We start from the raw sequence: 27,382 nt of genomic DNA, 5'->3' as shown, positions 1-27,382 counted from the left end.
ACTGATGGTGTAATTTTCTGCTACTGGTGGCGGATGGCGTCAAGGTTTACGTCATAAAAGGAAGACTCACTACCTCATTGGTATTCTACGTGGACACAGGGGCAGGCTGAAGGTTATGTACTCGTATTTGTGGAATGTTCATGATATCACACAATAAAGATGCGTGATAACATTTGTGTGATTACGTTAGCGCTTCGCTTGAGAATAGTCCGTCGAGCTAAGAGTGACTGCTTGACTATGCTTAATGGCCCGCCTACCATGTTGATAGTTCGTTCCATTTCAACTTGCGTTTTGCTTTATTTTTGTAGAGCACAAACTGCGCCGTCTGATTTTATGTGGCTGTTTGACAATTACCCAGATCATTGGATGGTATAATCGTTAGTTCCTGATCGATTGGCGTCCGTTGCCCAAATTCTGATCCACAGTCCTACTCCTGACCGCACAGTCATCACCTCACTAGAGTCGTAATGACCTCTCGGCGCCACCAATCACCAGATTGATGGCTCGGATCCTCCGCTCGCTCCGTGTTGAGGCGTGGCTGCTAGTCAGTGGATCGCGCTGAGCTGAACAGCCCGTCTGTGAAACTAATGGTCCGCGCCGACTGGGCGACCGTGGCGAATCGATGGCCGCCCCACACACCGACCACTGGGTCACTCTGGAGCGCGGCCGTAGGCTCCTTCTCCAAAGGTCACGTCTTCGATGGGAAGAAATTGCCCGTCTTTGCTGAGCTAATGCGGTGCTCCCGATTTGGGTAAAAGTGTCTGTGATCTGAAGGTCTATTTCAAGCGGTAGACTACCGTTGACTTTTTTGTCACACCAAGTTTAACGTTTGTTTTGACTCAGTTTCCGCTATGAACAGACACGTATCTTGGCATTTGCCGTTTTTGTCTGATAAGGGGCGACCACCAATTTTGACGTCGCTTTACGTACGATTCGGTATTCAGCAAGGTAGTTCAAAGGCAAAACAAAAGCAATGAACGCTTAGTTAATATCGCAAGTCTCGCTCGTGCTCAACCAACGCGTCTTATATCTGTATAAGCGCTAAATAACTCGTCATACCTCCCTCTGATCTGCCATGATGAGGCGCTGTCGGGGACCGGCTCCCCTCCCGGCGCGGCCTTCCGCCGGCCTTTGATACGGGTGCGGCGTCCCGTGCCACCTCCTTTGTCCCTCCGGCGGGGAGCGCTCCCCTCGCTGCCGTTCAGCGTCCCCGTCCCTCCCCTCGGTACGCGCGGCCGACGCGCCGCTCAGAAAATCAATGTTCTATCGCACCACGCCGACCGAGCCGCCGCCGCCGCGGCCCAGCGTCGGCAACGACGGAGCTCCGTCGGCGCCGACGAGACGGCCCGTCGGCGACGACGGGACCGAGAGCTGTCACTGAGTTGGTGGTCGGTCTGACTTCCGAGTGGCTTGGATTCTGACTGTCTGCGACAGACAGACGGCTCGGAGCTGTTGGCCAGACTGGCCCCAGCTGACTGACTGGCTGGGTCGGATTCTGAACGGTCAAAGTCTGAACTCAAGTGTTTTACAAGGGAGGGGTACTCTTGGGCCATATGGTGTCGGGTACTGTCTCTGATAGCCCGGCAGCTGTCATCCGCCGCCCTGAATACCAGCTCAATGACCGGCTGGTACCGGGTCGTGTGACCTGGGGCAGGGGCACTCATCCACCAAAGAAGGCGGGCGGGACGAGCAGAAGTTGAAAGATGTTCACGCTCGTCCCTTGGCCACCGTCGCTACCGAGCGTCGGTCGTATTGAGTCCTTGACATCGCATTCCGCTTTCGTTTGTCGTTTTCGTCTCCCGTCTGTCTCCTTTTGATGAATCTCCTTACACAGTTTGCATTGTCTCGTCCAAGGCTTTTTCTCCGCCTCCCATCTGACACGTGACCCCAGACTCATCACCGTCCCTCGGCTTTCGCCTGGCTAATCCCGTCTCTACCTAGCTGGCCGGTTTTCCTATTTCCCTAACGCGAATTTTTGTTCATAATGGTGACTTGGATCGGACCAGAGCAGACCTCAGACTATGTAATGCCTCAGACGATACCAGACCAGACCAGAGCAGACCACACTGAGCCAGTCATTGCCAGACCAGACCAGACACGGTCATTCGACTCTCGACTCAGAGCAGAGCAGCCGTCCAACTGGCATAATAATTTCAGAGCATGCACTGAAAATCAATGGAAAACTGTCATGTGTCAGACGTTAGTTTGCAAAACGCCGCGCTGGTCAGTTGTAGCTTCAACTTTCATGCCCTGTTTGCATTGCTGATAAGTTGAAATAGGTTGTTCTTTTGATTTAATTCGTTTCGTTGCATTCTGAGCTGCTAAGGTTCAGGTTATTTTGACAATGCTTGTCACAAGAGGAGTTTAGCAGAAGTCTTGTGGGATACTGTCTGATCGTTACTATCCGTCTAAAACATTCAAGACGGCGACCAATTATCTCCGAACGAGAAAACAAGTGTCTGGGAGGAGAAGCTGAGCGATGAGCTGATTTAGTGCCGTACTTCTCTCTTCCCAGGGAGGCCGTTAGCATGACCTTTTCTCAGCCCCGTTCACGGTGCTCATAAAAGAAATATTGCCCGTCTGGGGTGACTTTTGGCCATAAACCGTAATAGATACATCTTGCAGGACGAACTTCGAGAACTGAAGCCCCGGATGCCGGAACAGCTATCCGACAGCATGAGAAGGCTGTCTGGGATCTGGAGACGTTGCATTTCACGGTGAGGGACCATGGCTGGCTCTGGGCCACTACATGCCCATATTTGGCGTCCACCAGCTCGAGTTCTGCTCCTTTCAAACACGCTTTGATCACACCGCTGCTGGCGCCGTCAATAGTTGTACTCGCCTACCTATCGCACCATCTCGCCCCTGTAGCCCTCGTCATGTTCCCCGGACCCCGCGCTGTCCGCGGTACCCAATATCTCTCCGGCGTTAATCTCTGCTCACTGCTCACTGGTCAGCCGGCCGTTACAGCCGCCCTCCGTCGCCGGCCCTGGTTTGGCCAGATTTGGCGACAGACTCCTGGCGCCGGCCTGGGCCAATCGCCGGCTGTAAGCCGTGCTGATTAATTAGCTGTGGTCGGTCCGGACGGTCGGCGCCGGACGGTCCGTGTCGGCAGCCCGGCGTCCGGACGGCGCCAGAGGCCGGCACGCCCCCTCGGCCGGACGGTCGATACCCCCCCCCCCCTCCCCCTCCCCGGCGACATAGACCCGATCGGTGGTACACGGTGTGTGTGTGTGTGCGCGCGTCACGCATGAGAAACTGCGACCAACACACGCCCGATAGGACCGGTAGTGGGGGGGGGGGGGGGTGATTGTGGTGGGCGGGGCTGTGCTGTGCGGTAGAGGGGACGACGCCCTCAAATAGGCTGGGGTGCATACAAATGACACCATAGAACCACAATGGGGTCGACCGGTGGCCCTGCGGTCTGGCGGGGTGGCGGTAGGGCACGATGAATGACGTGATCAGGGTAACATCCCAGCTGTCGGGGGAATATAACTCAAACTGTCAACGGGGCCGGCTGTGGTGAGATACCGGTCACGCAAAGGACGAGCCATTCCGTGCTGCGATTCGCGATGGGTGAAATACTAACGTTTGACAACCTCTGACAGGTCACTATAACAGAGAAGAGACGCTCCTACCATGCTTACAGGCGTCTCCCGCTGATGAAAGTGATACGTTCTCCGTACATTCAGCACCGCTCCTGACGTAATGACAAAACAAACACGCCTTGCATCGCTCCTGACATTCGTCTCTTCGTCTGTTTACGTTACCAACAGATCCCATATACGCCATCTGTATGCACTGTCTCGTCAGCATTCGACCGAGGACGGTATTCTAGGAGCAGAGGGGCGACACCGTCATTATTTATTGAACAACCACACCCGACGCCGAGGCTATCGGCACGCGGGCCGCACGAAGACGTGTGTTGTACTGTAGCGCGGCCTCCCGACCGCGAGCAAAGCGAGTCTGACGTCACACGTCAGCTGGAGTGACGTCATAGTGTACCCAGGAAGGGTTAATATCAAAGCGAACCCTCAGGCGCAGTTAGTGTGGCGATTAGGTAATACTGTCTGGCTTTCCTTTGATGATATAATTAGATTTCCCGTTTAAACGTTGTCACGCGTCCGGCGAGTTACAAGAAAAGCAAACGCGTCATAGCGGATTAATTGTAGTGCCCTTGGAGCAATATCATCGATTCCTGCGATAACTGTTCTTCAGAACTCCTGAGTGAACATGATCCCGCCACACCCAAGCCCACACACAGCAGCCATCAGACATTTAACACTCGTGTGTTCCACCCGACATCCAAACCCGACCCGCACACACCCCAATCCGTTCCCTCCCGCCTCAGAACCTGAACACGAATCCCTTCAGGTTGGCCGCCTTCAGCAGCGCCAGTGCCGCTTTACACCCGGGCGTCATCTGCTTCCACAGCTGCGCCTTCTTCTCCCGCTCCAACTCCTCAGGCGTCTTCTCTGCTCCGGCTCCTGTCGGCTCGGCGCCCTCCGGGTTGTTCACCACCTCGGCGTGCGTCTCGATTTGACTCGGTGGTGAGGTCTCCGTGGGCTCGCCTCGACTTGGCATTGTGGTCTCGGTGACCTCTTCGCCGGACTTTATGAGCACGACACCGTTCTGTTGGACCACTACTACCTCGTCAGACGCACCCGCTTCAGGGCCAGAGCCGTCCTCCGCGGTGGACGGCGGCAGAGACGATGGTTCTTTGGACGGCACAACGTCAGGTGCTGCTTCAGCAGAGGCTGCTGATGGTTTTGTGTCCTCAGCTGCCGCTGGCGTTTCCGAGAGTGCGACTGGTTGCTCGGTCCCAGGCGCTGCCTCGTCCTCAGCATTCTCTTTCTGGTGATCCTCATTGGGGTTCTGTTTTGCGTTCTGGCAGTCTGTGGGCTTGGGATCACTGCTCTGGACGGCAGGTTCGTCCGTAGTCTGAGGATCAGCAGCAGTCTGCAGGTCTGAGACAGGCTCTGTGCTCTCCTTGGTTGCTGTATCCGCCTCCTTCTCCGGGGCGGGGTCTTCTACCGCCTTCTCCTGTCGCGCCGGGCAGCGCTTATCCTTCTTGTTTCTCCGCCTCTTCTTGGGCGGCTGCTGGCGAGGTTTGGCGGCCGGCGGGGGCGGCTCCGCCCTAGACTCCGCCGGCGGTACCTTAGAGTCCTGGCACGGCACCTCAGCTGTCACCGCCGCCGGGGCTGGGGAAGATGATGCCGCTGATTCACAGTTCGCCACCACTTCTGACGTGCCCGACACATCACAATTTACCGCCGGTCCACAGCTGTCCGCCGTCACCGACGTCACTGCCTCGTCACTCTGCGGCCCGTCCCGCGCGTCCTCCCCACTCCCCTCGCCCTCCCCTATGGCACTGTCTCCCTTCGCTGTCCTCCAGGGGTACTCCACGCCCAACAGCTCTGCCAGGTCGGGCACTCGGAACACCGAACGCTGCTCGGAGAAGAGTTCGTCCCGTGTGAGAATCACCAGGCCGAGCGATTCGTCGGCCTCGCAGTGTTTACCCTCGTTGTAGAGACGCTCCAGGTCGGTGGAAGGCAGCGAACACCTGTCGATGGAGAGAGGGAGGAGTCAGGTGGAGAGAGGGAGGGAGCGGGGAGGGAAGGAGGTGTCGGCTCAGCACGCGAGCGGCGAGCGCCGATCGTTATCCAATTTAGGGAGAAGCAACAGTGTTTGAGCTGAGAAAGCCGCGGGCGATGCTACAAGATTAGAACGGTCGATGCGTCAAACGAAGCCACGTGACTACAATGTTGATATGTAGAGGCCAACGATATAAGCGCACAATCTAATCATGCCTGTTCATAGAAACGTGCCTATATTTAATGCATGTAAAAGCAGCACGCTGCATTGCAAAGCTGCAATAAGCTGCAGCTTATGGCATGGTGGCTTACAAATCCGTGTTTAATTGACGATTACCGGTTACTGTAAAGCTCCAGCTAAACAGCTATCACTTCCCGGAATGGAATTATTTGGAATGTCATCAGTCAGCGATTCATGACGGATATATTCAGGGGCGCGGGAACTACTTTCCGACTGGGGGGGCACACCATAATAGAGATTAACCTAGGGTACCCCCAAATCTAGTTTTCTCACCGGTTTTAGGCCACTTATTTTTCACCCCTCGGCTTTTTCAACAAAAAAAAGAAAACATTTGCAAAAAAAAGTGTGGTATTCCGTCTCAAAGCTGTGGGGGCACCGCCCCCACGGCCCCAGAGTTGGGGGGGGCAAGCTGCCCCCACTGCCCCCCGGCTCCCGCGCCTATGGATATATTTCAGTAAATCGCCTTACCGCGGTCATCCACAACACAGGCACCGTACAGCGCCACTGACCTGAGTATGAACTCGAGGGTGGGCCTCCCGCCGAGCCCCCGGTCCCGCAGCACTCCCGCCAGGTACGGTCTGCTGATGTGTGTTAGCGGCACACCGAGCTCATCTCGCACCTCTCGCCGCACCGACTCAAACACCTCGCTGAGCGCGGCACGGTGCCGCTCCTCGGCGGCGGGACTCTCCTCGGCAGAGCTGGGCCGGGGCAGCTCGTCCGGCTCGGCGTGACCCCCGGGCCGGTCCACCAGGCCGGGGTACTCCCCGACCCAGAGAGCCCGCCGCACGAGGATCACACGGTTATCGGAGGTGAGCAGGGCCGCCCCGACGGCCAGCGGGTCGGCCAGGAACGCCTGCGGGTCGCCGTGCACCGCCTCGCCGGCCTGCTGCAGCTGCCGCTGGCCGGCCCGCAGGTTGGTGCCCACGTGCTCCCGGTAACTGGTGAGACCGAGCTGCAGCTGAGGTCGGTCGGAGCACCACTGCAAGCCCGCGTACCGGAACTTTGAGCCGTTGAAGAGGCGCGGGTTGGCACGGCTGGCTCGCCGCCACTGACTGGCGATCGCCTCCTCCTGGGCCGGATTCGTTTTGCGCCCGAATCGCTCCGGGTCGAAACAGGCGTCGAGATCCTCCTGGTCGAGCGGAACGGAGTCGCGGAGCAGGCACAGAATCTGTGGCAGGTCGCCGTCCGGGGCCTCCATCGCAGGAGACCACGCTCACTTCACACCTGCGCGACGCCGGCCCCTCATCGACGAGTCACCGACGAATACTGGTCAGAGTCCGGCTCGACGTACGCTCCAGGCATGCGCTCTTTGGCCATAGGTGGCAGCACTTGACGAGCCTGAGCCGATCAAGATTCGCAGTGTTCTTGAATATAAATGGATGAGCACGTGCTTTTAGAAGCACGCGTGATTTCACGAATTAAATTGATGTGGATATTGTTCCACGGAACTAGTTCATGATGAATTTAGCCGAAATATCTCGTGCATGTTCGATGAGTCCGTAAAGGAAAGAAGGACCAAAATTTGCTATTTGGAAGCATTTGGTTTGCTTCCAAATGTCTAACCGTATACGGCGCAGCTGGGACATATGTGGTCCTCATTTCAGCTGTTCATTTATTGTGCTAAAGGCAGTTTGACGATTTCAAACAGCCAGTTGCTAGGCAACTAGCTGGAATCATAGCGTTGTTTGAGATACTTTAGCAGGTTGCCCGGCAACGTAGCATGACTGCGTATTCGATGGAACAGAGCTATGCTGATTAAGCATCCTTCTTCACAGCAACGTTTATTATTTTGGTTGAGTTGTTATGAGTTTGCAATTTTGTTAATCAATTGATGCCAAGTAAATGTGGTGCTTTGCTCGTATTTTTCTGTCTTGCATGTTATCGCTAGACAAAAAGTTTATAAAATTTGTCTCCTCAAATGGAAGCTGTGGACATAGATAAGGCTTTTGACGATTTGGTGTTGATTGATCAGATTGAATCGGAGAAGGGTTACAAGGTTAGTTTTACCTCAACCCTCAAAGAAAAGTCGGTTATACTGTCTGGGATTTATCATTAGAGGCTAGCAGCACTCATGCCAAGCATTGTATTCAGCATCATTTTTGTTTGCTTCCCTTTTTCTTAGCAGGGAGTGTCCCGACTTGCATCATATTTTTTTTGTCTCGGTAGTTGTTGACATAAGGTCTGTTGTCGCATGGGTTAGTGGGTGAATACTCTTGGTCGTCTGATCATGGCGGTGGCTTAGAAAAAGAAAAAAAGTCGCCTTGAAACATGATTGTAGCCTGCTTATTATCTGTGCTGGATTTGGAGGGTCTTAAATGTTTTGCAGATTTTAACTGGTGGGTTTCCTGTGTCTGCAATAGGCTTGATAATTGACAATAAACAAAAATGCTTAAGAAATCCTAGGCTAATGCTATAAGAATTTGTTGAGATGACTGTTACTTAATCATTTTATGTAAAATGCATTTTTAACATTCTGTCAACTTTAAATTATTATTCAATGCTTAAATGCATTGAACAAATGGTATTCAGAAGCTACCTAGGGGCCAGAAAGGATTTTCAGAACTGCTTTCCATCCTTATATGCAGCTATGTAGTTGACATGTCTCTGAGTATGTAATTCAGACTGGACATGAACAGTCAATATCCAAGGATTTAAATATTTTCATCAAAGTCTAACCACTGCATAATGAAGATTCTGGCACTTTTTCACTGCATGGAATTCCTTGTTATGCTATGACTGCTAATTTTACTCATTTTCTGTATATGGCTGTGACTTATCAATCACCCTCATCATGTAGGTAATAATACTTTTTTATATCTGTGTCCAGGACGGTTACGAGGTGGGCTGCAGGGAAGCGGCAGCCACCGGCGCTGGACTCGGCTTTCAGAGAGCCGCCCAGGTCGCCTCTGAGGTCGGCTTCTATGAGGGCTTCATCCAGCAGATTGAGGCTTCACTGAACACCTCTGGGGCCTCTGAGGCATCAAACACTACCGCGGACTCTCCATCCACTCCTGTGACCGACCCTGCGTCCTCTGAGCGGGCGACTCGTCAGCTGCGGCGCGCCCGGCCGCTGCTGCTGTCGCTGCGCCGGCTCATCGGGCAGCTGCCGCGCCACAACACTGCCGACAGTGACGTCACGGCGCTGCTGGACGCGATTCGCGCCAAATTCCGGCAGCTGTGTGCCGTGCTGAGGGTGAACCCTGGCAGCAGCGAGCAGCAGCGCGAGATCTCCTTCTGAGACCGGAACAGGACGGTCCGCGGATCTCCAGTGAATGGTGCTGGTGATACTTTGATGCTAGAGTGATTGCTGACAATATTACCAGTAATGTGAGCTGGCTGACTGACTCATCGTTAGGGAAGAAGGTTTTTATATGACATAACTATTTTGTTTTTGTGGTGTGCTACAGTAAGCTACCAGTGCGGCGAATTTCCTTTCGATACCGTCGGTGATCGGACTGCGCCGCTCGCCACCAGGCGGCAGCACCGTCTACACCCTCTCTGCCCCGCCCCATGTCCGGTGAGGACACCATGCGTCCTCCGGTGAGTCTGCGCCGCGTGCACGAGGCGCTGCTGGGCGCCGCCGCCTGTCTGGAGCCCCTCCTGCCGCTGGCCAACAGCTGTATGGTGTCGTTCATTACGGAGGACCAGTGGCGCCGCCTGGTGCCCGGCCCCCTGGCGGCGGCGCTGCTGCAGCTGCCCGCCGAGCAGCTGCTGCGTCTGCCGGCAGCTGCGCCCGACCAGCTGCCGGCTGGGCCGCTGCGCCAGCTGGCCGAGCAGCTTGGACGGCACCGGCTGTCGGGGTGCGGGGTCCTCAGTCCGCCCCCTCCCGTCTCAGCCGCCGCGCTGCCTCTGATGGACCAGTTCTTCAGCGATAAGAAACTCCACGAGGTGGACCGTATGGCGGCGACGGTGGCGCACCTGGCGGCGACCGGCGGAGTTGGTCAGGTGGTGGACCTGGGCAGCGGGAAGGGCTACCTGAGCTCGATGCTGGCTCTGCAGCACGGTCTGGACGTGCTGGCAGTGGAGGCGAATGAGGTGCACAGTCACGGAGCGCAGAAGGTCAACGCCAACATCAAGGTCAGTGGCAGCCCGCGGCGGATACAATGCTCTGGCAGACCTTAGGTCGATTCCGCCAATGGAACGTTTCCCGAGAGATAATTGGGCATAGAGTTTCCACCATGGCCAGTGTTGATGCTCATCAGAATTCAAAATCTGAAGGTACCTGAACAAAATCTTTTTGTTCAGGTACCTTCATAAATGTACGTTGAGCACCATGCATAGAATATTTGAATTTTCACATGATATGTGTGGCTCCAAAAGTAACGTGGTCTCACACAGGACTATCGTAGCCTCTGCCTTCGTATTTCCTGACATTACGCCGCTGCGTTATGGTGACAGTTTTTATGACCGCCACTGCAGGACCGTGGGAGCGGCCCTCCTGTGTCACCGTGTCGTGTAGCGCCCGTCCGCTGTGTCAACAGCCGGTGTGTGTGTCTCCCCACTGACACAGCTCTGTGACACGGTTCTATGACACGTGTGTGTCGCCGCCGCTGACGCGGTGTGTCTGTGTCGTCAGAAATCCTGGGACGCTATCGTCAGTCGCTCGGCCGCACTGCAGATCGGACAGCAGCCCGAGCGGCGCAGTCGAAAATGGAAACGACAGCAGCGGAGGTGAGTGACACAGTAGTCGGTAAAGGAGGGGAGAGCTGTGAGATTGATATTCTGTGTGGTGCGCAGACTGCAGATGGAAACGTGATATGATGTGGTTTTAGGAGACGGCCATTCATAGGCAGGCTGGTGGCGCCGGCGATAGACCTATGAGAGCTCCAGTAATGTGTGGGCAGAACGATACACACCGTCTGCTGAAGGCAGCGTGCCTAGGATCCTTAACCCCAGACGACATAACTCTATTCCCCAAATAGCAAAACTTTTTGTCACGGCAGAGGTTAGGTATAATAATTTATAGGTATGTTTTACCTCGGTACAATGTTACAATGTTACAATGGACGGTACAATGTTACTCTTCAGACGGCAGAACACCTCGAATGGTTCCTGCAGCCACCTCCACCGCGGGCGGCGGCCGTAACTTGTCTGGCTGAGAAGTCACGACGTCTGCAGCGCAGTCGTGTGTTCTCCAGAGAAGTGATAACGCAGCAGTCGGGGGAGGTCTCATGTTCAGCCGTTGTCTGGAATTGTGACGTTGTCTAGTTTGACACGAGGTCCCTGACGGTCTTGGCCATGACCGCGGCGCATCTCGCCAGTCACCGGCGCCGTCGGCAGTAGCCCACCCATTCCTTCTGCCCCATTCCGCCGCCATTCCGTTGTGCCATTCCGCGGCGCCGGCCGGCCGTCGGCGCCGGCTAACGTCGTTACCTTTCGTTGACGACCTGATGGGATTTCTGCCGCCCGTGTCGGGCCGGATGCGCGGTGGACACAGCCCAGATTGGATTGTGTCCGCGCCGCGTGACTCTCCTATCTCAGCCCGTTGTGGTGAGTGTACTTCTGTCGGCGTGTGGTGGGCAGAAATCCCCCGGGGAGGGCGCGCTCTCCCCGCTGAATAACGGGGCGGTGTGGAGAGACCGGGCGTGTTTTGAGCGCACAGACGGCTACCAACTTCAGAGGACAACAAAGCCGGCCGGCGCCTCCTTTTCGGAAGCTTTGGACTACCATGTTTGTTAACACTTCATTCTGGCTGACGGCGCTGAAAACCGGGATGATGAAGGGAACTATTTTGACGTCAGAATGAATGTGACGCTGGAAATATTACCTAGTAGTACCTACATCGTGTGTTACAGTCTAAATATTGCTGTTGGCATATCCTCTTCAACTCGATTTAGGCTTCCTTGGCTTTTTGTCGTTGTTGAAAAAATATTTGCTGCGCATCCAATCATTCTATCAGATATACCTAATACAAAGGAATCGTCGTAAGCATGCACCCAGATATTTTTTTTTGCTTCAATCCTTACAAAGTCTATCAAAATATTGAGTTAACAAGATGCTTTTCTATGATAACGGAGTGTGATCTGAGTAAAAAGCCTTTCGGAGGAAGCATGTTTTGGCTTAAATTTGTTCGTGACTCCTCTCTCCTGCTACCGCGATCGCTCTTCTGCAGCAGTAGACTGAGCAGGGATAACCCTGTCCCTCGCTATCCTCCCCTTCCTTACCCAGTCCGGTATGTCGCCGCCTCTCGACACCGGCTTTATCTGTTCTCCGAAGCTTGGAGCGGTGTCGGACGCCACCGGACCACCCCGGGGGAAATTCACAGTGATGCACGCCGCTCCGATCGGCCGTGTTTTCGTCGGAGAACGTGCCGCCCGCCGGGGACCCTCTGTGGACCTTCGGGGCCTGCAGTGAGGCCGACCGACCCCCGGGTGGAGCTACAAGCAGCACACACACCGCCTAAATTGGCCCCTGAGGAGCGAGCGGCGTCCTTGGAAGGGCGGTTTACAGACGAGGCTGTGTTCGTGATCGGGACGGACTGTTGTCGTCAATTGGCTCTGAGCGACGCAGAGCGGTGCAGGGCGGTGCTCGGAGAACGCCTGGAGGAGGAAAAACGAGCGCTGGTGTGGGGTGGGGACTTAACCCTCGCATGTGTAGGGGGGGGGGGGTCGGATGGACCCCCCCCCATGGTTTTTCGCGAATAACTCGCGTAAAAAGCGGCCGATCGCGACGAAACTTTCAGTACCCTCGCATTGATCAATTTGACACCTACCCTGAAAATTTCATGACCCTGACCCAAATGACCTTTGACCTGTGACCTCTTTTCCGAGACCATGTTTGGCCGGAATCGCGATTCGGCGTACGTCGGCTCGCATTAGCCGCGCGTTTGCAAGCTTTTCGTGGTTTCAAACGTTCAAACATGTGATGTGATGTTGCTTCCATGCATTAGGGTGGGTGTCAATGTCACCTGAAGGTCAGGTCAGGTCATTGACCTTTGGTGACCTCGGGTGACCTCAGTTCACTTTTTCGAGTTTTACATGTTTCTAGGCTAGTTTTTGGAGCTGAATTCGAATTTAGCAACCATTTGAACATTTACGAAGTAGTTTTGGTGCCTTCGTAACATGTTACGAAGCTGTCAGAGGCGGTTGACACGTACTACGAATACCCGTCACGACGCCTACTGGTTGACCTGACCTGACCTGACCCGACCTGGTCTAAATGCTTAAAGACATCATCTGTGATCAAAACTAACACGATATTCGTGATCAGCACCCCGAAAAACCCCTTAGCAGCCACACTTTACGACTTTCTAATAGGTCCCGATTTTCCCGACTTTGGGTCATTGACCTGACCTGGAAGGTCAACCAATGACCTAGGACCTTAAAATTGGGTATCATCGGCTTCCTCTCGTCACGGGCAACACGCTCGTTTTTTCCGCGAAGCTCTAGCTCGATCAGGGGCCAAACGGCAAGGGGGGGGTCCAACCGACCCCCCCCCCCTACACATTAGAAGCTGTAAAACGCCGCACACATGCGAGGGTTAAAGGAGCGGCTCTGGGCTGCCGCGTGTGGTGCTGAGACGATAAACGAACAACAAGTGGGGTGGAAGACGCTTATGGGGATTTGGGAGAGGTTTTGTAGTAATTTATGGGTTGTTTGTTGTGTAATATCGTTCGCTGCTTTTTCTCGCGGGATATGTCCAATGTGAAATTCAGAAGTCATTGCTACTTGGGGATGCATTCGCGACGGCATGGATCCACTTCGTTTTGGAATAATAGATGAAGATGGGAAGTCTGACTTTGTTGCAGATCTGCAGCAACTAAGGAGTGACCTGCTCTAGATATGGGCTCTCTGATAATAGGAGTGATAGAGACCCAGCCTCCAGACAGCCCCGCTCCGCGGCGCCGCGCAGCGTCCGGCGGTGTGATTTAGCGGCTGTGTCCACGTGGGCCACCTGCGGCGGCGGTGTCTCTGATTCACGGTCCGTATCTGTCCCCGGCCGGCGGCCCGACCTGACGGCACCCGCGGGACCGATGGCCATCGCCCCGCAACCGGTGAGCTTTCCCAGCGGAAACTTTAGCTAAATTACTGGCCGCCGGAAACTTCTCAGGAACCTTTCCATGGACCGGCGAGAAGTTATTGGCCGCTGGTTTGAGTTAGGTCTGTTTTATCAGAAGCGGGCTCATTTATTTGCTGGGAGATCTGAAATTGAGGACGGTATGCCTGGGACTGTTTCGTGAAAGCAGTTGAGCGGAGGCTGCTGAATTGCATAGTTTTATGATTTTCCATGGTTGGCATTTGATGAATCGCGTCGTATTTTGAGGCGTATACGGTATAGCGCATCCTGTTGTCACTTTTGATGCCTCAAATATTCGTGATCCAGCATAACCAGTGACGATGCATTGAATTTGAGGAAATAAAGGGAGAGCGAGAGAGAAAAGAAGCGGAAAGACGACACAGGGAAACCAGGCCCAGACCCAGACTAATGGTCTGGGTCTTAGTCTGGTTAGATCCAGACTAGACCAGACCACATCCATGTCCAGACCCAGACAAAATCAGACCAGGCCAGACCAGGCCATTCCTCAATCCCCCCCCCCCCCTCCTCCACTCCCGTATGCGACCAGTCCACCCTCAAGCTCACTCAGCGCTCGGACGCAGCAGCGCCCGCACTGCAGTTTGCCATTGGCACGCCCCTTCTGCCGCGCTTATGTCGTTACGTCGGAGTTTACGGCAGCGAAATATTAGCGATGATGATGAAACGAGTGCAGAGCTGGACGTGGCCTTTGTGCCGAATACACCAGATGGGTGCAGATGATGTATGAAGTCTTTGTATGAAGGTCAGCGTTCGTACTGTTACGCCGTGTTGGGATTTGACTGCCCTTTGTGCTACATTTATGAAGATTGGGGATGGTGCTTCCTCACGTCTTATCTGCTGTGGAACGACATGATGTCTGAATATGTCCAGTTGCTGACTCACTTGCCCGAGATTTTATGTAGGATTTCTGATATGTCGGAGAGCGTGTAATCCCATGGCTTACTGTCTCGGTGATAAATTTCCGAGGGAACACTGGACTGTAAGCAAGCACCAATTCTTTAGAACATATCTGAGCACTTGGAATTTCAGCTGCAATAAGACAACGATATGGCATCGGAACTTCCATGGCAAACATTTTGAATATTTTGAAATGAAAAATCCGTTTTGATAGGGGGCGTTCAAAGTAACTTCAAAAGCATTTTTGCTTTGGAGCTGCTGGACCTCTTTATTCAAGGTAGATATTAGCTTATAGATTACTTTTATCAGCATACCACATTTGATGTCCCAGTAAGCTTTGTGCCAACCTTTTGTATGGTCGGATAGCGTGGGGGACTGATCACCACTAGTATTGTGGCCTCAGAGTTCTCTCCTCCATTTCCGGTAGCCTAGGCGGTCGGATTTTGTGTGACCTGAAGTTACGGTTTGTGTGAACTAACCTGCCCCAGCTATGTGCTTTGGCATCCGGCTGCCACGGTGGGTCCGATGCTATGCAGTTATTTGGCGTGATCTGACCTTAACCTGACCCCTGCAGTGTGACAGGACAGCCGCTTCGCTGACGTCATATCCCGGCAGTTGCTGGGGTATTTCGCCACCCACCGTTTGCTGGGGGGGGGGGGGCGTTAAACGCCCCCAGCCGATAACTCGAGAACCAATAGGCGTAGCGAAACGCACGAGGCGGCAAACGAAAGAGCGCGACGAGACGCTTCAGATGAGTACTTGTTGAATTTTGAGGTCACAGGTCGGGTCAAGGTCAGGTCAAACACCTGAAATCGGGCTTTCAGTAGCATGGACTTCAGGACTTCGCAATGGGCGCCTCTCGCCATAAACTCTGTCAAAACGGTGCACAATCCATCTTATAAGGCCTACAAGAGTGTCAGCTCCATGTAGGGGTCAGTCAAGCATAGCTCAGGGTCAAGGTCAGGTCAACCACACATATCCCCGTCAGGCACATATCCCCGAAAATCAAAACTGATATTCGCAGCCTGTGACACATGTTTTATAGGTAATTTGGGGCGTAGAACACGATGGTGACATTCATTTTATCATATGTGTACGTGTTTGGCTCAAAAAGCTCAATTTAAGAAATTCATGTATCATGGTCGTGAAGAAGTCACGAAAAATTGCCAAGATTCAGTTCAAGATTATGGAAAATGCGGAACGATAATCAATAATCGAAGATAGCTATTTGATTGACCATGGTATTGGCAGTCTAATGGCGTTTACGGCATCTCTGTATGTCTATTCTGTGATTTTATATGATTTTTTGAACATATGCCGTTTTTGGTCGAAAACTCAAATCATGACGTCACTAAAACCTCGATATCTCAAAAATTTTCCGACCGATTTTTTTGAAACTTTGTCACAATAAACTTCAATCAATTCCCTACAGGTATCCAAAATTTGGCGCGCCTACGGCGCGCCGTTTTTATGCTATGGCTCGGCGAAAAAAGTGGGGGCGTTTAACGCCCCCCCCCCCCCAGCAACTCGCGGATATGATCTGACCTGGTCTGCCCCTCTCTTACCCCGTCAGCTGGGACAGATTACTGACTTATGTGAACTGACTTGACCTGCCCCCTCTCTTTTCCTGCAGCTCTAGGACAGATCTGCTGACTCGTGACCTGACCTGACCTGCCTCCTCTCCTTTCCTGCAGCTAGGAAAGATCTGCTGACTCGTGACCTGACCTGCCCTGCCCCCTCTCCCCCCGGGCAGCCAGGACCGCTCCCGCCACCGCCCGGCGCCGGGCCGTCTGACCCCCGTGGACCAGCTGGTCACCTCTGGCACACACCTCTCTGAGCTGGTCGCCCTCCACGGGGACGGATACCGACCCGTGGCCGTGGTGGGGCTGCACACCTGCGGAGACCTGGCCGTCAACTCGATCAGGATGTTCAACGAGATGCCGCAGGCCAGGTGAGACGGTTTGAGAATGGTGGTGGTGGTGTGTGTGTGGGGGGGGGGGGGGGGTAAGTAAGACTGCAGGGAATACCCTCGTTTGAATGATTAGTATGTGTAAGTACAACTCGTATTCTGCCTATCACCCTGAACACGCTATTCTGAATGGTATTATAACCATAAAACACCGCCTGAGCTATGCGATACGGCCGTGGCCGGGGTTTGTGAATACCGGCGCCGGTCGCGGTATGTAAACTGCCCGTACCGGGGTATAACTGGTGTAAAATTCGAACGTCACATCCTGCCCTATCCTTCTCCCATGCCGCCCCCCCCCCCACCCCACCCCGCTCTTTTCTGTCCTACACTGTCCCCTTCTCTTACTACTCCGTCCTTCCCTCCCTCCCCTCCAGTCCTTCGTCACGAAAAGGGCGTCCAAATGTCACGGTGCAGGTGACCCACCTGTCTTGTCGTCATTTTTCAAACACGTCCGTACGGAGCGTGTGTGTTGTGTGTGTAATATGTATTGTAGGTGTCATCTGATACCGCCCGGGACGGGAAATGTCACCCTCGGTCCCCTTCCGGATCACGGAAAGGTCAGAGTTCGGCCGGGTCAGTCGCAGGGGGCTGTCAGTTTGCTGTGTGTACTGTGTGGACTTTGTGGAACGAATTCATGGCGTTACGTGGTATGTTGAATGTTGATACTTTGCGACGGTGTTAAACGGTATGACTCAGTTATGTTTCGCTTGGAATGGCATGTGCCAATGAAGCACACTGCGGCTTGTCGTGCGGTAAATCACTCACGCGTTTTACATACTAAATTTCAGTTAGCGCCGTCGTCGTGTTGACTTTTACGGTGAATTTTATGGCGGACAGAGTATGTATTCGGCGGTTGCTGGGGACCCCTGTCGATAAAACCGCGAGGGACTGTGCCATTTGGGCTATGCGGCACTGCTCAACTGGGCGCATACATGTGCTGGTGTCCGGCATTAACCCGCGCCCCGCTGGGGGGGGGGGCAGAATCTGCCCCCCTCCCGTTTTTCGCCAATAACTTCTAAACGCGTTACGCCAGCGACGTCAAACTTTCAGTACCTTATCATACATCAATTTGACACGTTCCCTGAAAATTTGAGCGAAATCCGTCGGAAAATTTTTGAGAAATTGACGTTTTAGTGACGTCATGTTCGCCATTTTCGCCTCAAAAACGGCAAAATTTCAAACGCCGCTAACATCTTCATTTTTAAAGGAATCAAGACGTAACAAAAAAGGTTATACGTGATTCTACTTTGTCTATCAAATGGCTATCTCGGTTTTTTGAAAATTTTGGATTTTGGCCAAAATTTTTCCAAAAAACTGACTTTTTTGGGAAAATATTTATAAAATCCAAAATTTTGAGTTTATCGAAAAAACCGGAATATATGTCAAAGAAGTGGTCTACGTGCACCTACATACCAATTTTTAGAAGAATCGGTTCAAAAATGTGGGAGTTATTCAAAATTTTATGACGTCACGACACACAAAAATTTTGAAAAATGATTTTTTTGGAAGTTCTAGACCTCGTACGGAAACAAAAATAGCACCATTCGATTCGCCGTGAAAAACTGCATCGGATAGACACCTTTTTAGACCTTAACAACCAACTTCAAAATTTGACCTCACTTGACCTGACCTTGACCTGACCTCGACCTGAAATTCATCCAGAGGTGATCCATATCACTTATTGAGTGTGCCTATTGAATTCCATGAGTAAAATGACCCATAAAACATGTGTCGCACATGCCCTTTTCTATATTTTGTTTTTGGTGACCTGACCTGACCTGACCTGACCTTGACCTTGACCTTTGAATGACATTGTGTGCAACGAATATTGTCTTGGTAGTCTAAGAACACGTTTTGGGCAATCAGTCTCAGTCCATTCTTCGGCAACTACGGTGCAAGGCCGATGCTGTAGAAACTTGCATTTTGTACCCTTGACCTGACCTTGACCTGACCTCTGACCTACTTAAGCAAAAAAATTTGGGCTCTTAAGATCCGCCTTGTTGAGAGCTTTCGATTGCCGTTTTCCACGTCTTTCTACGACCATCGGTTCGGAAGTTAGACAGGGGGGCAGAATCTGCCCCCCCCCCCCCCCCAGCAGGGCGCGTATGGCTGAATAGCCCAGCGGGGCGCGGGTTAAGTTCGTTTTATGTTGGAAATCCTGTGGTGTCCTTACCATAATCCTCGTCCTGACCCGGGCACATACCAAAGCTAGCATTTCTGTTCGTAGCCCAGGCATAACCCGTCTTTCCGTCCTAACCAGGTATGGTGTCGCAGCCTTTTTCTGGGACAAGTCTGAAATACTTACCTGCTGAGTTTTGCTTCATCTCATGAAGGTATGCAATGTCTACATTGGTCATTTTAGGAATGTGCCGGGACTGTGTATCCGTCAGATTTGTCATCTCTAGTACCCTTCACCTCTGGGTACCGCGATGCACCGTTGTGCTCCGACCCGCACCATTGCACATTGAACCCACGGTGAAACATGGCCCCACATTATGTATCCTCACGGAGCGCCGTGCTGTGTCTGCGCTGTAGCCGCCGGTCGGGTCACTGGAGAATGGTCCGTCTGGCGTCTGCCCCATCTTCCCCTACCCCTTTCCCCCAGCACGTGATGGGACAGCATCTGTCACGGATAACCGCAGACCCTTCGTGAGCTGGCTTCTACCATGGCCAGTATAACCCCTGATGTTCATCGCTGGTATGAACTTTGGGTGACAGATTTTGATAAATTGTAAATCGTGACGCGGCCACTTTGGTTTTATTGGTCTGGTCATGCGATCCGTGCGAATCTGCCTGACTATGCATGAGGTTGGTATTAAATGAATGGGATCAGCTATGCACGCATGGTGAAATAAGTAGCAGATTTGGTTGCATAACCTCAGATTGCTTGAATAACGTTCTTCAGCGCTTTTTTCTTTTGGGAGACAGTCATGTCCCCGTATAAATGCTCCCTTGGGTTAGTTTCAACTAAACCAAAATTATTTTCTAAGCAAATAAACCGTGAGCTCCCGCACAGATACTCTCTGTTGCTAACACTCCAGAATCTAATCACTACCACCCCTCCTCTGCGTAATGCGGGCTCCGTTTCGCTGACGGGCCGCCCCGCCCCGTCTCCACCCTCGTGCATTGTCCGCCCCCTCGGCGACTCGCTGAATGAACTGTCAGCGACTGATGGCGTCCGCGGCAGCCAGCGACGACCCTTCCACTGCCGCCGCAGCCGCGATGCCGCTGTCGTAACGACGACGACGACGACGACGATGAAAACGCCGGCGTTGGGGACTACTGTGCCATGTATTTATACGGCTGTAAACATGCAGTGGCTGCGTGAGATGTGATATTGCGTCGATCGAGAGGCGCGCTGACGAGTTATGTCGGGTTCCAAGGACGTTTCAGATACATCTTGGCGGGAGGAGTGGACCTCAGCTGACGAAAATCGCGCTAATTTATCGCAAAACTTTGGGCGATTCTTCATAATGACGCTAATACTGGAGAAGGGTTGGAGGAGTTGTCGTTTATCGTCTGCTTGATACGGGAATGTGGTGCGATTTGAGCTGGCGAAGGCTGGTGTGATGGGTAGGACTCAGACCCGTCTCACATCGTCGAGATGTATTGTGGGCTATTGAGAGTCGAAAACGACATGCCCTGTAAAATGGTTCGAGACCTTTGAATGTCGTAAGAGCGGTCCTTGCTTCTCTGGTTGCTACTTCCAAACCGTGCCTCCACTAGGCTGCGGGAGATGTGGTGCCGTAGAAGCTGTACTGAATCTGCTTTGCCGTAGAGATGTGGAGCTGCTACGAAGCTGCGACGTCGCAATTCTGCGAAAGCTGCTTTGTCGCAATGCTGCGGAGCTGCCCTGGAACTGTCGCACTCAGCCGCTCTCCGGAGATCGATTGGTGTCACGCACTGTCGTATCTCACCCGCCAGAGGTCCCCAGCAGCCAGCGAGCCACCCATTCCCCACCCCACCAACCGCCGGCCGTTTACCAGCTACCAGTTACCACCCTGGTATTTGTGGGCGCCGCCGAGAGCGCCCGTTACCGGTGCTCGAGGCCCAACGACCCAGCCACAAATTGTGACAGAATGGTCCGCGGGAAATTGGTTGTTTGATGGTAGTGTGATCCCCCGCTATTGCGGTGCGGTTTGAAATCGAGATGACGGTGCTATAGAACAGATTGGAAAACATCACATCAGGCCAGCTCTTGTTCTGTGTAAAATAACTTTTTTTATGTTAGCTAGATCGTGTCAAGCTACCCGATGAAGGTGTCTAACATTTTATGTGGATTATGTGCGATATTGTATTCTGTCCCTCTACCAGCCTATCTCACTGTTTGCCTAGTCATCATATGTTTGTCTGTCTGTTTGTCTGTCGATCTGTCGACCTGCATGTCTGTCCCTGCATGTCCTTTCGCTCGCCATTTATCTATCCGTCCATCTCTAACCTCCGTTCTCCTCTCCCCGGCAGTCTATTGGTGAACGTCGGCTGTTGCTACCACCTGCAGCGGGAACGGTTCGAGGGTCAGTTCTGGGCCGACCTTGACCTGCAGGAGGTCAGTTTCCCGCTCAGCCGCCCACTGCTGGAGCGCCGGTTCGCGCTGGGTCAGCAGGCTCGCGGACTGGCCGCCCAGGCCTCCGAGAGGATCGCTTCCTACCAGCGGGTGCGTACTCGTATACCGGGGACGGCCCACCGTGCGCGCCGCCAGCCCATTTACCGTAATTGGATGAGTCTGTTTTCATTGGAACATTTTTACAAGACGGGATAATCTTGTCGGAACGAATGGATATTGTTGTGGAGTTTGCTAGAGATAATCACGTCAGCTATTTTGATTATACTGGAGAGAGACGCTGCAAGAAGAGCTTCTTGTGCAGCTGGAGGGTCTCCAAGGAAGGCTACGGTAAACTTTTAAATTATTCTGGAATCTCTCGGCCTGGCGCGGCTGTCTTCAGTTCTGGTCGCTCCCGGACCTTTCACTTGACCCAGTCCGACTGCTTCGGCGACTTCTGCTGACTCGCTGGCGATAGCGCCGCGCCGTCAGCTCTCCAGAGTTGATATTCACCAGTGGCTGCTGAAATATCCATCTTGGAATTGACTTCTGTGAAAAATATCAGACCATCACAGCTCGCTGTTGACTGGGCCTTTGATCAGAGTGATATTTGGCGCACCAGACGCATATAGCGCCGCGGCTAGTGATGTTTTATGCGTACGGAGCTGAGTGCTCGTAGTGGGCTTTGAAGAGAGATGGAAGGGGTCTCGATGGGGTGTTCCCAGTTTTACCGTATTGAGTGCGTTTGCGTCCGATCTGTCCACGCTCGTATATCACTACTCTCGGTTTGGGAGTTGATGCGCTCGAATTTATAAGTTGTGCCCGATTCGAACTTGTGTTGTGCCGTTTCTTTGTCTTGGTGTTTTAGCGTGCAGCTAAATATAGATTCGTTTGCTAATTTCTTCCGATAGCATAACAGTTTCGTCTTTTTTTTGCATTGCGTCGCTCTCTTTTTGCTATATTCATGTTGTGGATCATTCATTGATAACTTGGCTATAGTTACCTATTGTTGGTGTTGAGGTTGATTTTATAGTTCACATAACAACACTAAAGTCTTGAGAATTCCGAGACATCACAGAAACAGCAGCTCCGCTGTCCCCTTTGACGTTTATTGAGACACTCGGCGACTGGCCGTGTTTCACAGAAGAACACATTCGTCGGCAAAATTAAAACGGCGTCATGCCTGGGGAGTTTGCCGTCAACAAACTCTGTCAGTGCTTAAACTCAACAGAGAGATAACAGGCGGACAGGCGAAATTCAAACAAATTTGGTGTCATTATAGAGCAGACATTGTTTTAGTTGGTGGGACGATTTTTCTGACAGCTTTTCGTTCTACTTACCACTGTCACTAAGCTTCTAGCTGTTCGAGATTTGGCAGGCGGGAAGACGGTTCGGTGAAACATCTGCCCAAGAGAACGCTTCAAATTATACTTAAAGTTTACCTTGCTATCGCGCTAATGCTGTTCATTTTTTTTGACATTCAATTAATGGATGTGACTAAGGTTCAATATATACTTAATGAATGTAATAAAAGACATCATATGCGTTGATTATTGCTTCTAATTAGGGATTAAAGTAACATTTAAGTTATATTTTTAGTTTTAATTTATTTCATTCGTTGGTATCCTAATTACTGCAGTGGCTCCACGCGTCTCAACTCTGTATTCTTGAACATGTAGTCCCTGCTAAGTTACATCTCACGATACTGACGTTTTTGGCTGCTTGCGTTCATCTCAGCCGCCATTGGCTCGGTACCGCTATGGGTGTTGCGTTCTGTTACCGTGCTAACGTCTCTGTGTCTGTTCCAGCCGCCGTCTCCGTTCCTGTACTGCCGCGCAGTACTACACCTAACCTTGTGCCCCGTTCTGTGACCTTTGCTGAGTGTTCTCCGTCTGTTCCAGTACTTCCAGTCGCCGTCTCCGTTCCTGTACTACCGCGCGGTACTACAGGTAGCTGTGTGTCCCGTTCTGTGACCTTTGCTGACTGTTCTCTGTTTGTTCCAGGCGCCGTCTCCGTTCCTGTACTACCGCGCGGTACTACAGGTAGCTGTGTGCCCCGTTCTGCTACATTTGCTGACCTTTTCCGCTCTGTTCCAGGCGCCGTCTCCGTTCCCGTACTACAACGCGATGCTACACGTAACCTTGTGCCCCGTTCTGCTACATTTGCTGACTGTTTTCGCTCTGTTCCAGGCGCCGTCTCCGTTCCCGTACTACAACGCGATGCTACACGTAACCTTGTGCCCCGTTCTGCTACATTTGCTGACTGTTTTCGCTCTGTTCCAGGCAGGGTTGTGCTCGACTCAAAAAAATGTGCCGACTCGACTCATCATTCAACTTCAGAATGCCCTGACTCAACTCTGACTCAAACAAGGAGCTGATTTTTTCCCTTGACTCGACTCATGACTCAAGCGGCTCAATGAAAATATGAGTTGACTCAAACTTGACTCAAATTTTTTGTTGAGTCAAGTGTGTTGACTCAAAATTGACTCAGATAAAAAAGTTGTTGAGCGGGGGGGGGGGGTGAAAAAATCCGACAACAGGGCCAGGCCTAAGTTGTTAAGCGGGGGAAAATGAAAAACTTATACACTATATATACACTACATACACTATATATTGTTTCTAGAAAGTTGAGTCAGCTGACTCATGTTCCTAAATGTTTTTGACTCAACTCAAGGTCAAAAGTTATTTTACTGACTCAACTCTGACTCAACTCAACACCTTAATATTTTTGTCCGACTCAACTCTGACTCAACTCAACAGCTCAACATTTTATCCGACTCGACTCAAATCTGACTCATTTGAGTCAGAGTTGAGTCAAATTTCTGACTCGACTCATGAGTCAAGCACAACCCTGGTTCCAGGCGCCGTCTCCGTTCCTGTACTACCGCGCGGTACTGCAGGTGTTTCTCCAGGACCGTCTGGGTACCGTTCCCACCGATATCATGGTCGGGAGACTGGCGAGGAAGGCCAGGGATTACCTGGACTACATGCACATGGCGCTCAGCAAGTACCCGCTCGACCACAGGGTGAGTGTGTGCTTGGTTTAGTAACTGAGTACGGAGACTGGTACATGGACGCGGATTTAGACTGCCGGCAGGATGGCAGTGTGTGCTTGTGGCCTTTGGAACAGGGGAGCGGTGCAAGGTGTATGGTGTGTGACTGTTGCGTACAAATTCAGAGTGAAAGGTCTCATATCCACGGAATCACAGGTTTCATATGCTTGGATTCGCATGTCCCCTTTACACGATGGTACAGCTTTCGTACAGATGAGGCTACAGGCTCAATACACGCAGAGGTACACAGCCGATCCCTGTGACCTGTATCTACCCAAAGTCACGGTTCCGCCTTCCTAACTGTCCATGACCATAGTTAACGGCTGGAGTTGGTCGGGCGGTGGCGGTGGACGTCGCCACAGGAGCGCGTGTGTGCCTAATTATGGTGGAACTCCGCCGCCGCCACCCACCGGCTGACCTCTGTCCCCCCGTCCCTCCCCTGTGACGGGCCGGGGACAGTGGACACTGATATTAACACCATCCATCAGTGAGATATCACCTCCCGTCATGGACTGGTGTCGAAACTATTCCACTGCGTCACAGGCTTGTCACAGAGTTTCCGCACGACCTGAAGGCGATGTAATGGCTTTGGAGCCTCACTTTGAAAATCCCAGATCATCAAAGATTGGTGAAGGGTATGACCGTTTAAAGTTATCACAGGGGCGTGACAGACTTCCCGTAACCGAATGAGAAACTCCACAAACTCAAAGTGTTTCTCTCTGGGCGTTACACCCTCTGTGACCGTTACGAAAGCCTCACAGAGCGTCACAAGCACCCCGTGACCGCTGTGTTCCCGTTGACTGCCGGCACAGACAATCCTCCGACCCTCAGCCGTACCCAAATAGCGCCAGGTAGTTCTGTGTACAAGCCCAGGCGGACCCCGCGGGCACTGCGAGCTTACTCCCAGAAATGGTGGTATTATCAGGCAGCGTTCGTGGTTTGTGTTCATTGCGCCACGGGAAATGTTGGCTTGGAAGGCAGTCATTGCCGGGTGGTATGCCATTTGCATTGCGAGAATGTTGCGACGAGCGTAGGACATAAATGTTGCTAACCATCAAATGCAACAGTTACGATTTAAATCGGAATTGATGGTACTTGTATGTCCATTGGGGCTTTCTGGTTACCTATAAACCAATTTGGGGACAACCAGGGTACAGAGCTAGGCTCGGTGATTAATTCTACCCGTGCATCATTTCATCCTATCGGACGTAATTTCACCATTATCATTTGACGGGTACTAATTTCCCTTCCGTGTATTCCAATTTATCACCCTCTCGGCTAACCACTCTGTACTCTGTACTCTGTAGAAACTATAACAGCTCACATGTCACGACTCTGAGTTGTGAGTGACACTCCCTCTTCACCTCCTGTCGTCTGTCTGAAACCGACTCCAAACGGCGCCGTCCGTCGCACCGCAGTCCCGTTACTGCGGCTTATGCAGATCGCTCCCTGACGTACGGCCGAACACTGCCAGACCCCCCGCTGCTTCTGACCAGCTGCTGTGCTCTGTGGGCGTGCTCAGAAGCCGTGCTCTGCGGCTGTGCTCTGCGGGCGTGCTCTGGAGCCGTGCTCTGCGGGCGTGCTCTCGAGCCGTGCTCTGAGAATGGCCGTCTGGCCGTGACCCTTTCGTGGTAATCTCTGGCGGAGCACTCAGAAGTACTGTCTGAGGGAGCCGTGCACTGCCCAGCCGATCTCACTGTGAATTGAGCCGTGACATTGAACTGACAGTTACGTTTTGTTGGATTGCTTCATCGGGTTGTTGAGGGGTGCACACAGCTGGTATATGACTGCTGTCCATATTCCAATCCCATCTTCCTGTCGTCACTATGTCGTTTGTTTGACTGGACCACCTAGCTTCGCCGTCACTTCGTTGGCTACCGGTGCACGACGTGCACCCGCAGTTCAGCCACCGTAGTTCTGTCGTCCCAGCCTCGTGACCCGTCCCATCTAGATATCCGTCCGCTGTCAGAGATGGAACATGGGCTTGATTTGTTAACACGAGCCGTGCTCACGTCTTACCCCTGACATTCGCTTGGCGTTGCAAGCACTTGATAACTGGTCAGCGAAATATCAGCAGGAGTTAGCCAACAATTTCGGGTTTCAAATTTCAAATGTATACGTTTCCCCTTCAAATGTGTCATTTCATTTGGTTTGGGATCGATTGTCGGAATGTTTGCTGGTTGAGAGACGGATGGTCATTGGTCACTGTCAGCGTTTATTAACACGCGCACCGACGGGGGGGGGGCGGATATCCGCCCCCCCCCCTGAGGTTTTTCGCGGATAGCGGGAAAACCGCGGCGTAGCGCCGCGAAATTTGGTACAACTATTCTCTCATCGATTTTACACATGGTGTGCAAGTTTGAACCTCCTACCTTTGAAGGTCAGGTCACCAGGTCACTTTGAATGACCCAGCCTCAAGTCACTTTTTTGCAACTTTGTCACCGTGCCAGAGCTACAGTAGATGTCGGAGGCCTTTGAAAGTCGCAGGATGTTATGAGGTCATTAGTAGCTACAATTTGTATATCTCGGAATTTTGATGTCGGTGACCTAAGGTCAGGTCAATTTCGCGACCTCCCCATTATAAGTCAATGGGGGAAAAATCAACTCCCTGTTTTTACCACTAAAACGGGTCGGAATGGCCCCATATACCATACATGACTTCATATACGATCAACCTTCACTACCTTGAGGTCTGTTTTGCTGTTGGGCAGCTGTAAGGTCATGTGACGTCATCAAAGGTCACCAAAGGTTTTTTTGCCAATAACTCCGTACAGGAACAAGATACAGCCGAGCGGATGGTCTCATTGTGTTCAGCTCGTCAAGACGCATCGAATGATATACATGATGACCTCGAGGTCACGTGACCTGAGGTCAACCTTTGACCTTGACCTTTCGAGGTCAACATATATATCATTCGATGCGGATTGACGAGAGGATCACGATGATGCCCTTAGTTTGTTCCTATCATGACTAATTCGAAAGTTATTCGAGAAAAACTCTCCTTATCTAGCGCCGCCATTTTGACTTTTTCGACCCCTGTGACGTCATCTTTGAC

General features: G+C 52.3%; 3 protein-coding genes across 4 annotated transcripts in view; 2 read left to right on the top strand and 1 right to left on the bottom strand.

Moving 5' to 3' along the window:
* Positions 1–3,850: 3,850 nt before the first annotated feature.
* On the bottom strand, positions 3,851–7,152 carry LOC122372170 (fibrous sheath CABYR-binding protein-like). The gene is made up of 2 exons (XM_043349064.1): positions 6,345–7,152; positions 3,851–5,563 (listed from the first exon to the last, which is right to left on the bottom strand). The coding sequence occupies exons 1-2, from the start codon at positions 7,031–7,033 to the stop codon at positions 4,348–4,350; spliced, it is 1,905 nt and encodes a 634-aa protein (XP_043204999.1). The 5' UTR covers positions 7,034–7,152; the 3' UTR covers positions 3,851–4,347.
* Positions 7,153–7,606: 454 nt separating this feature from the next.
* Positions 7,607–27,382, top strand: part of LOC122372169 (methyltransferase-like protein 25) — a 32,944-nt gene continuing 13,168 nt past the window's right edge. Inside the window, exons 1-6 of one of the 2 annotated variants that reach the window (XM_043349061.1) lie at positions 7,607–7,831; positions 8,663–9,912; positions 10,412–10,506; positions 16,520–16,717; positions 21,197–21,389; positions 24,136–24,300. In XM_043349061.1, coding sequence (XP_043204996.1) covers positions 9,346–9,912; positions 10,412–10,506; positions 16,520–16,717; positions 21,197–21,389; positions 24,136–24,300 — 1,218 coding nt within the window. In that variant the 5' untranslated portion in view covers positions 7,607–7,831; positions 8,663–9,345. Of the gene's footprint in view, positions 7,832–8,662; positions 9,913–10,411; positions 10,507–16,519; positions 16,718–21,196; positions 21,390–23,278; positions 23,651–24,135; positions 24,301–27,382 lie in introns of those variants that run through there. The other variant, XM_043349063.1, reaches the window with a different exon arrangement.
* On the top strand, positions 7,754–9,073 carry LOC122372166 (protein LTO1 homolog). Its single transcript, XM_043349056.1, has 2 exons — positions 7,754–7,831; positions 8,663–9,073. The coding sequence occupies exons 1-2, from the start codon at positions 7,754–7,756 to the stop codon at positions 9,071–9,073; spliced, it is 489 nt and encodes a 162-aa protein (XP_043204991.1).

The sequence above is a fragment of the Amphibalanus amphitrite genome, unplaced genomic scaffold (genome assembly GCF_019059575.1).
Source record: "Amphibalanus amphitrite isolate SeventyFive unplaced genomic scaffold, NRLGWU_Aamphi_draft 001325F_arrow, whole genome shotgun sequence".
Classification (NCBI taxonomy): Eukaryota; Metazoa; Arthropoda; class Thecostraca; order Balanomorpha; family Balanidae; genus Amphibalanus; species Amphibalanus amphitrite.
This window is presented reverse-complemented; position numbering and strand designations above follow the sequence as displayed.

Coding starts and splice junctions, on each gene's coding strand:
- LOC122372170 (XM_043349064.1), bottom strand. CDS start 7,033: ATGGAGGCCCCGGACGGCGACCTGCCACAGATTCTGTGCCTGCTCCGC. Junction 5,564..6,344: donor ACCCTCGAGTTCATACTCAG/GTCAGTGGCGCT, acceptor CTCCATCGACAG/GTGTTCGCTGCCTTCCACCG.
- LOC122372166 (XM_043349056.1), top strand. CDS start 7,754: ATGGAAGCTGTGGACATAGATAAGGCTTTTGACGATTTGGTGTTGATT. Junction 7,832..8,662: donor AATCGGAGAAGGGTTACAAG/GTTAGTTTTACC, acceptor ATCTGTGTCCAG/GACGGTTACGAGGTGGGCTG.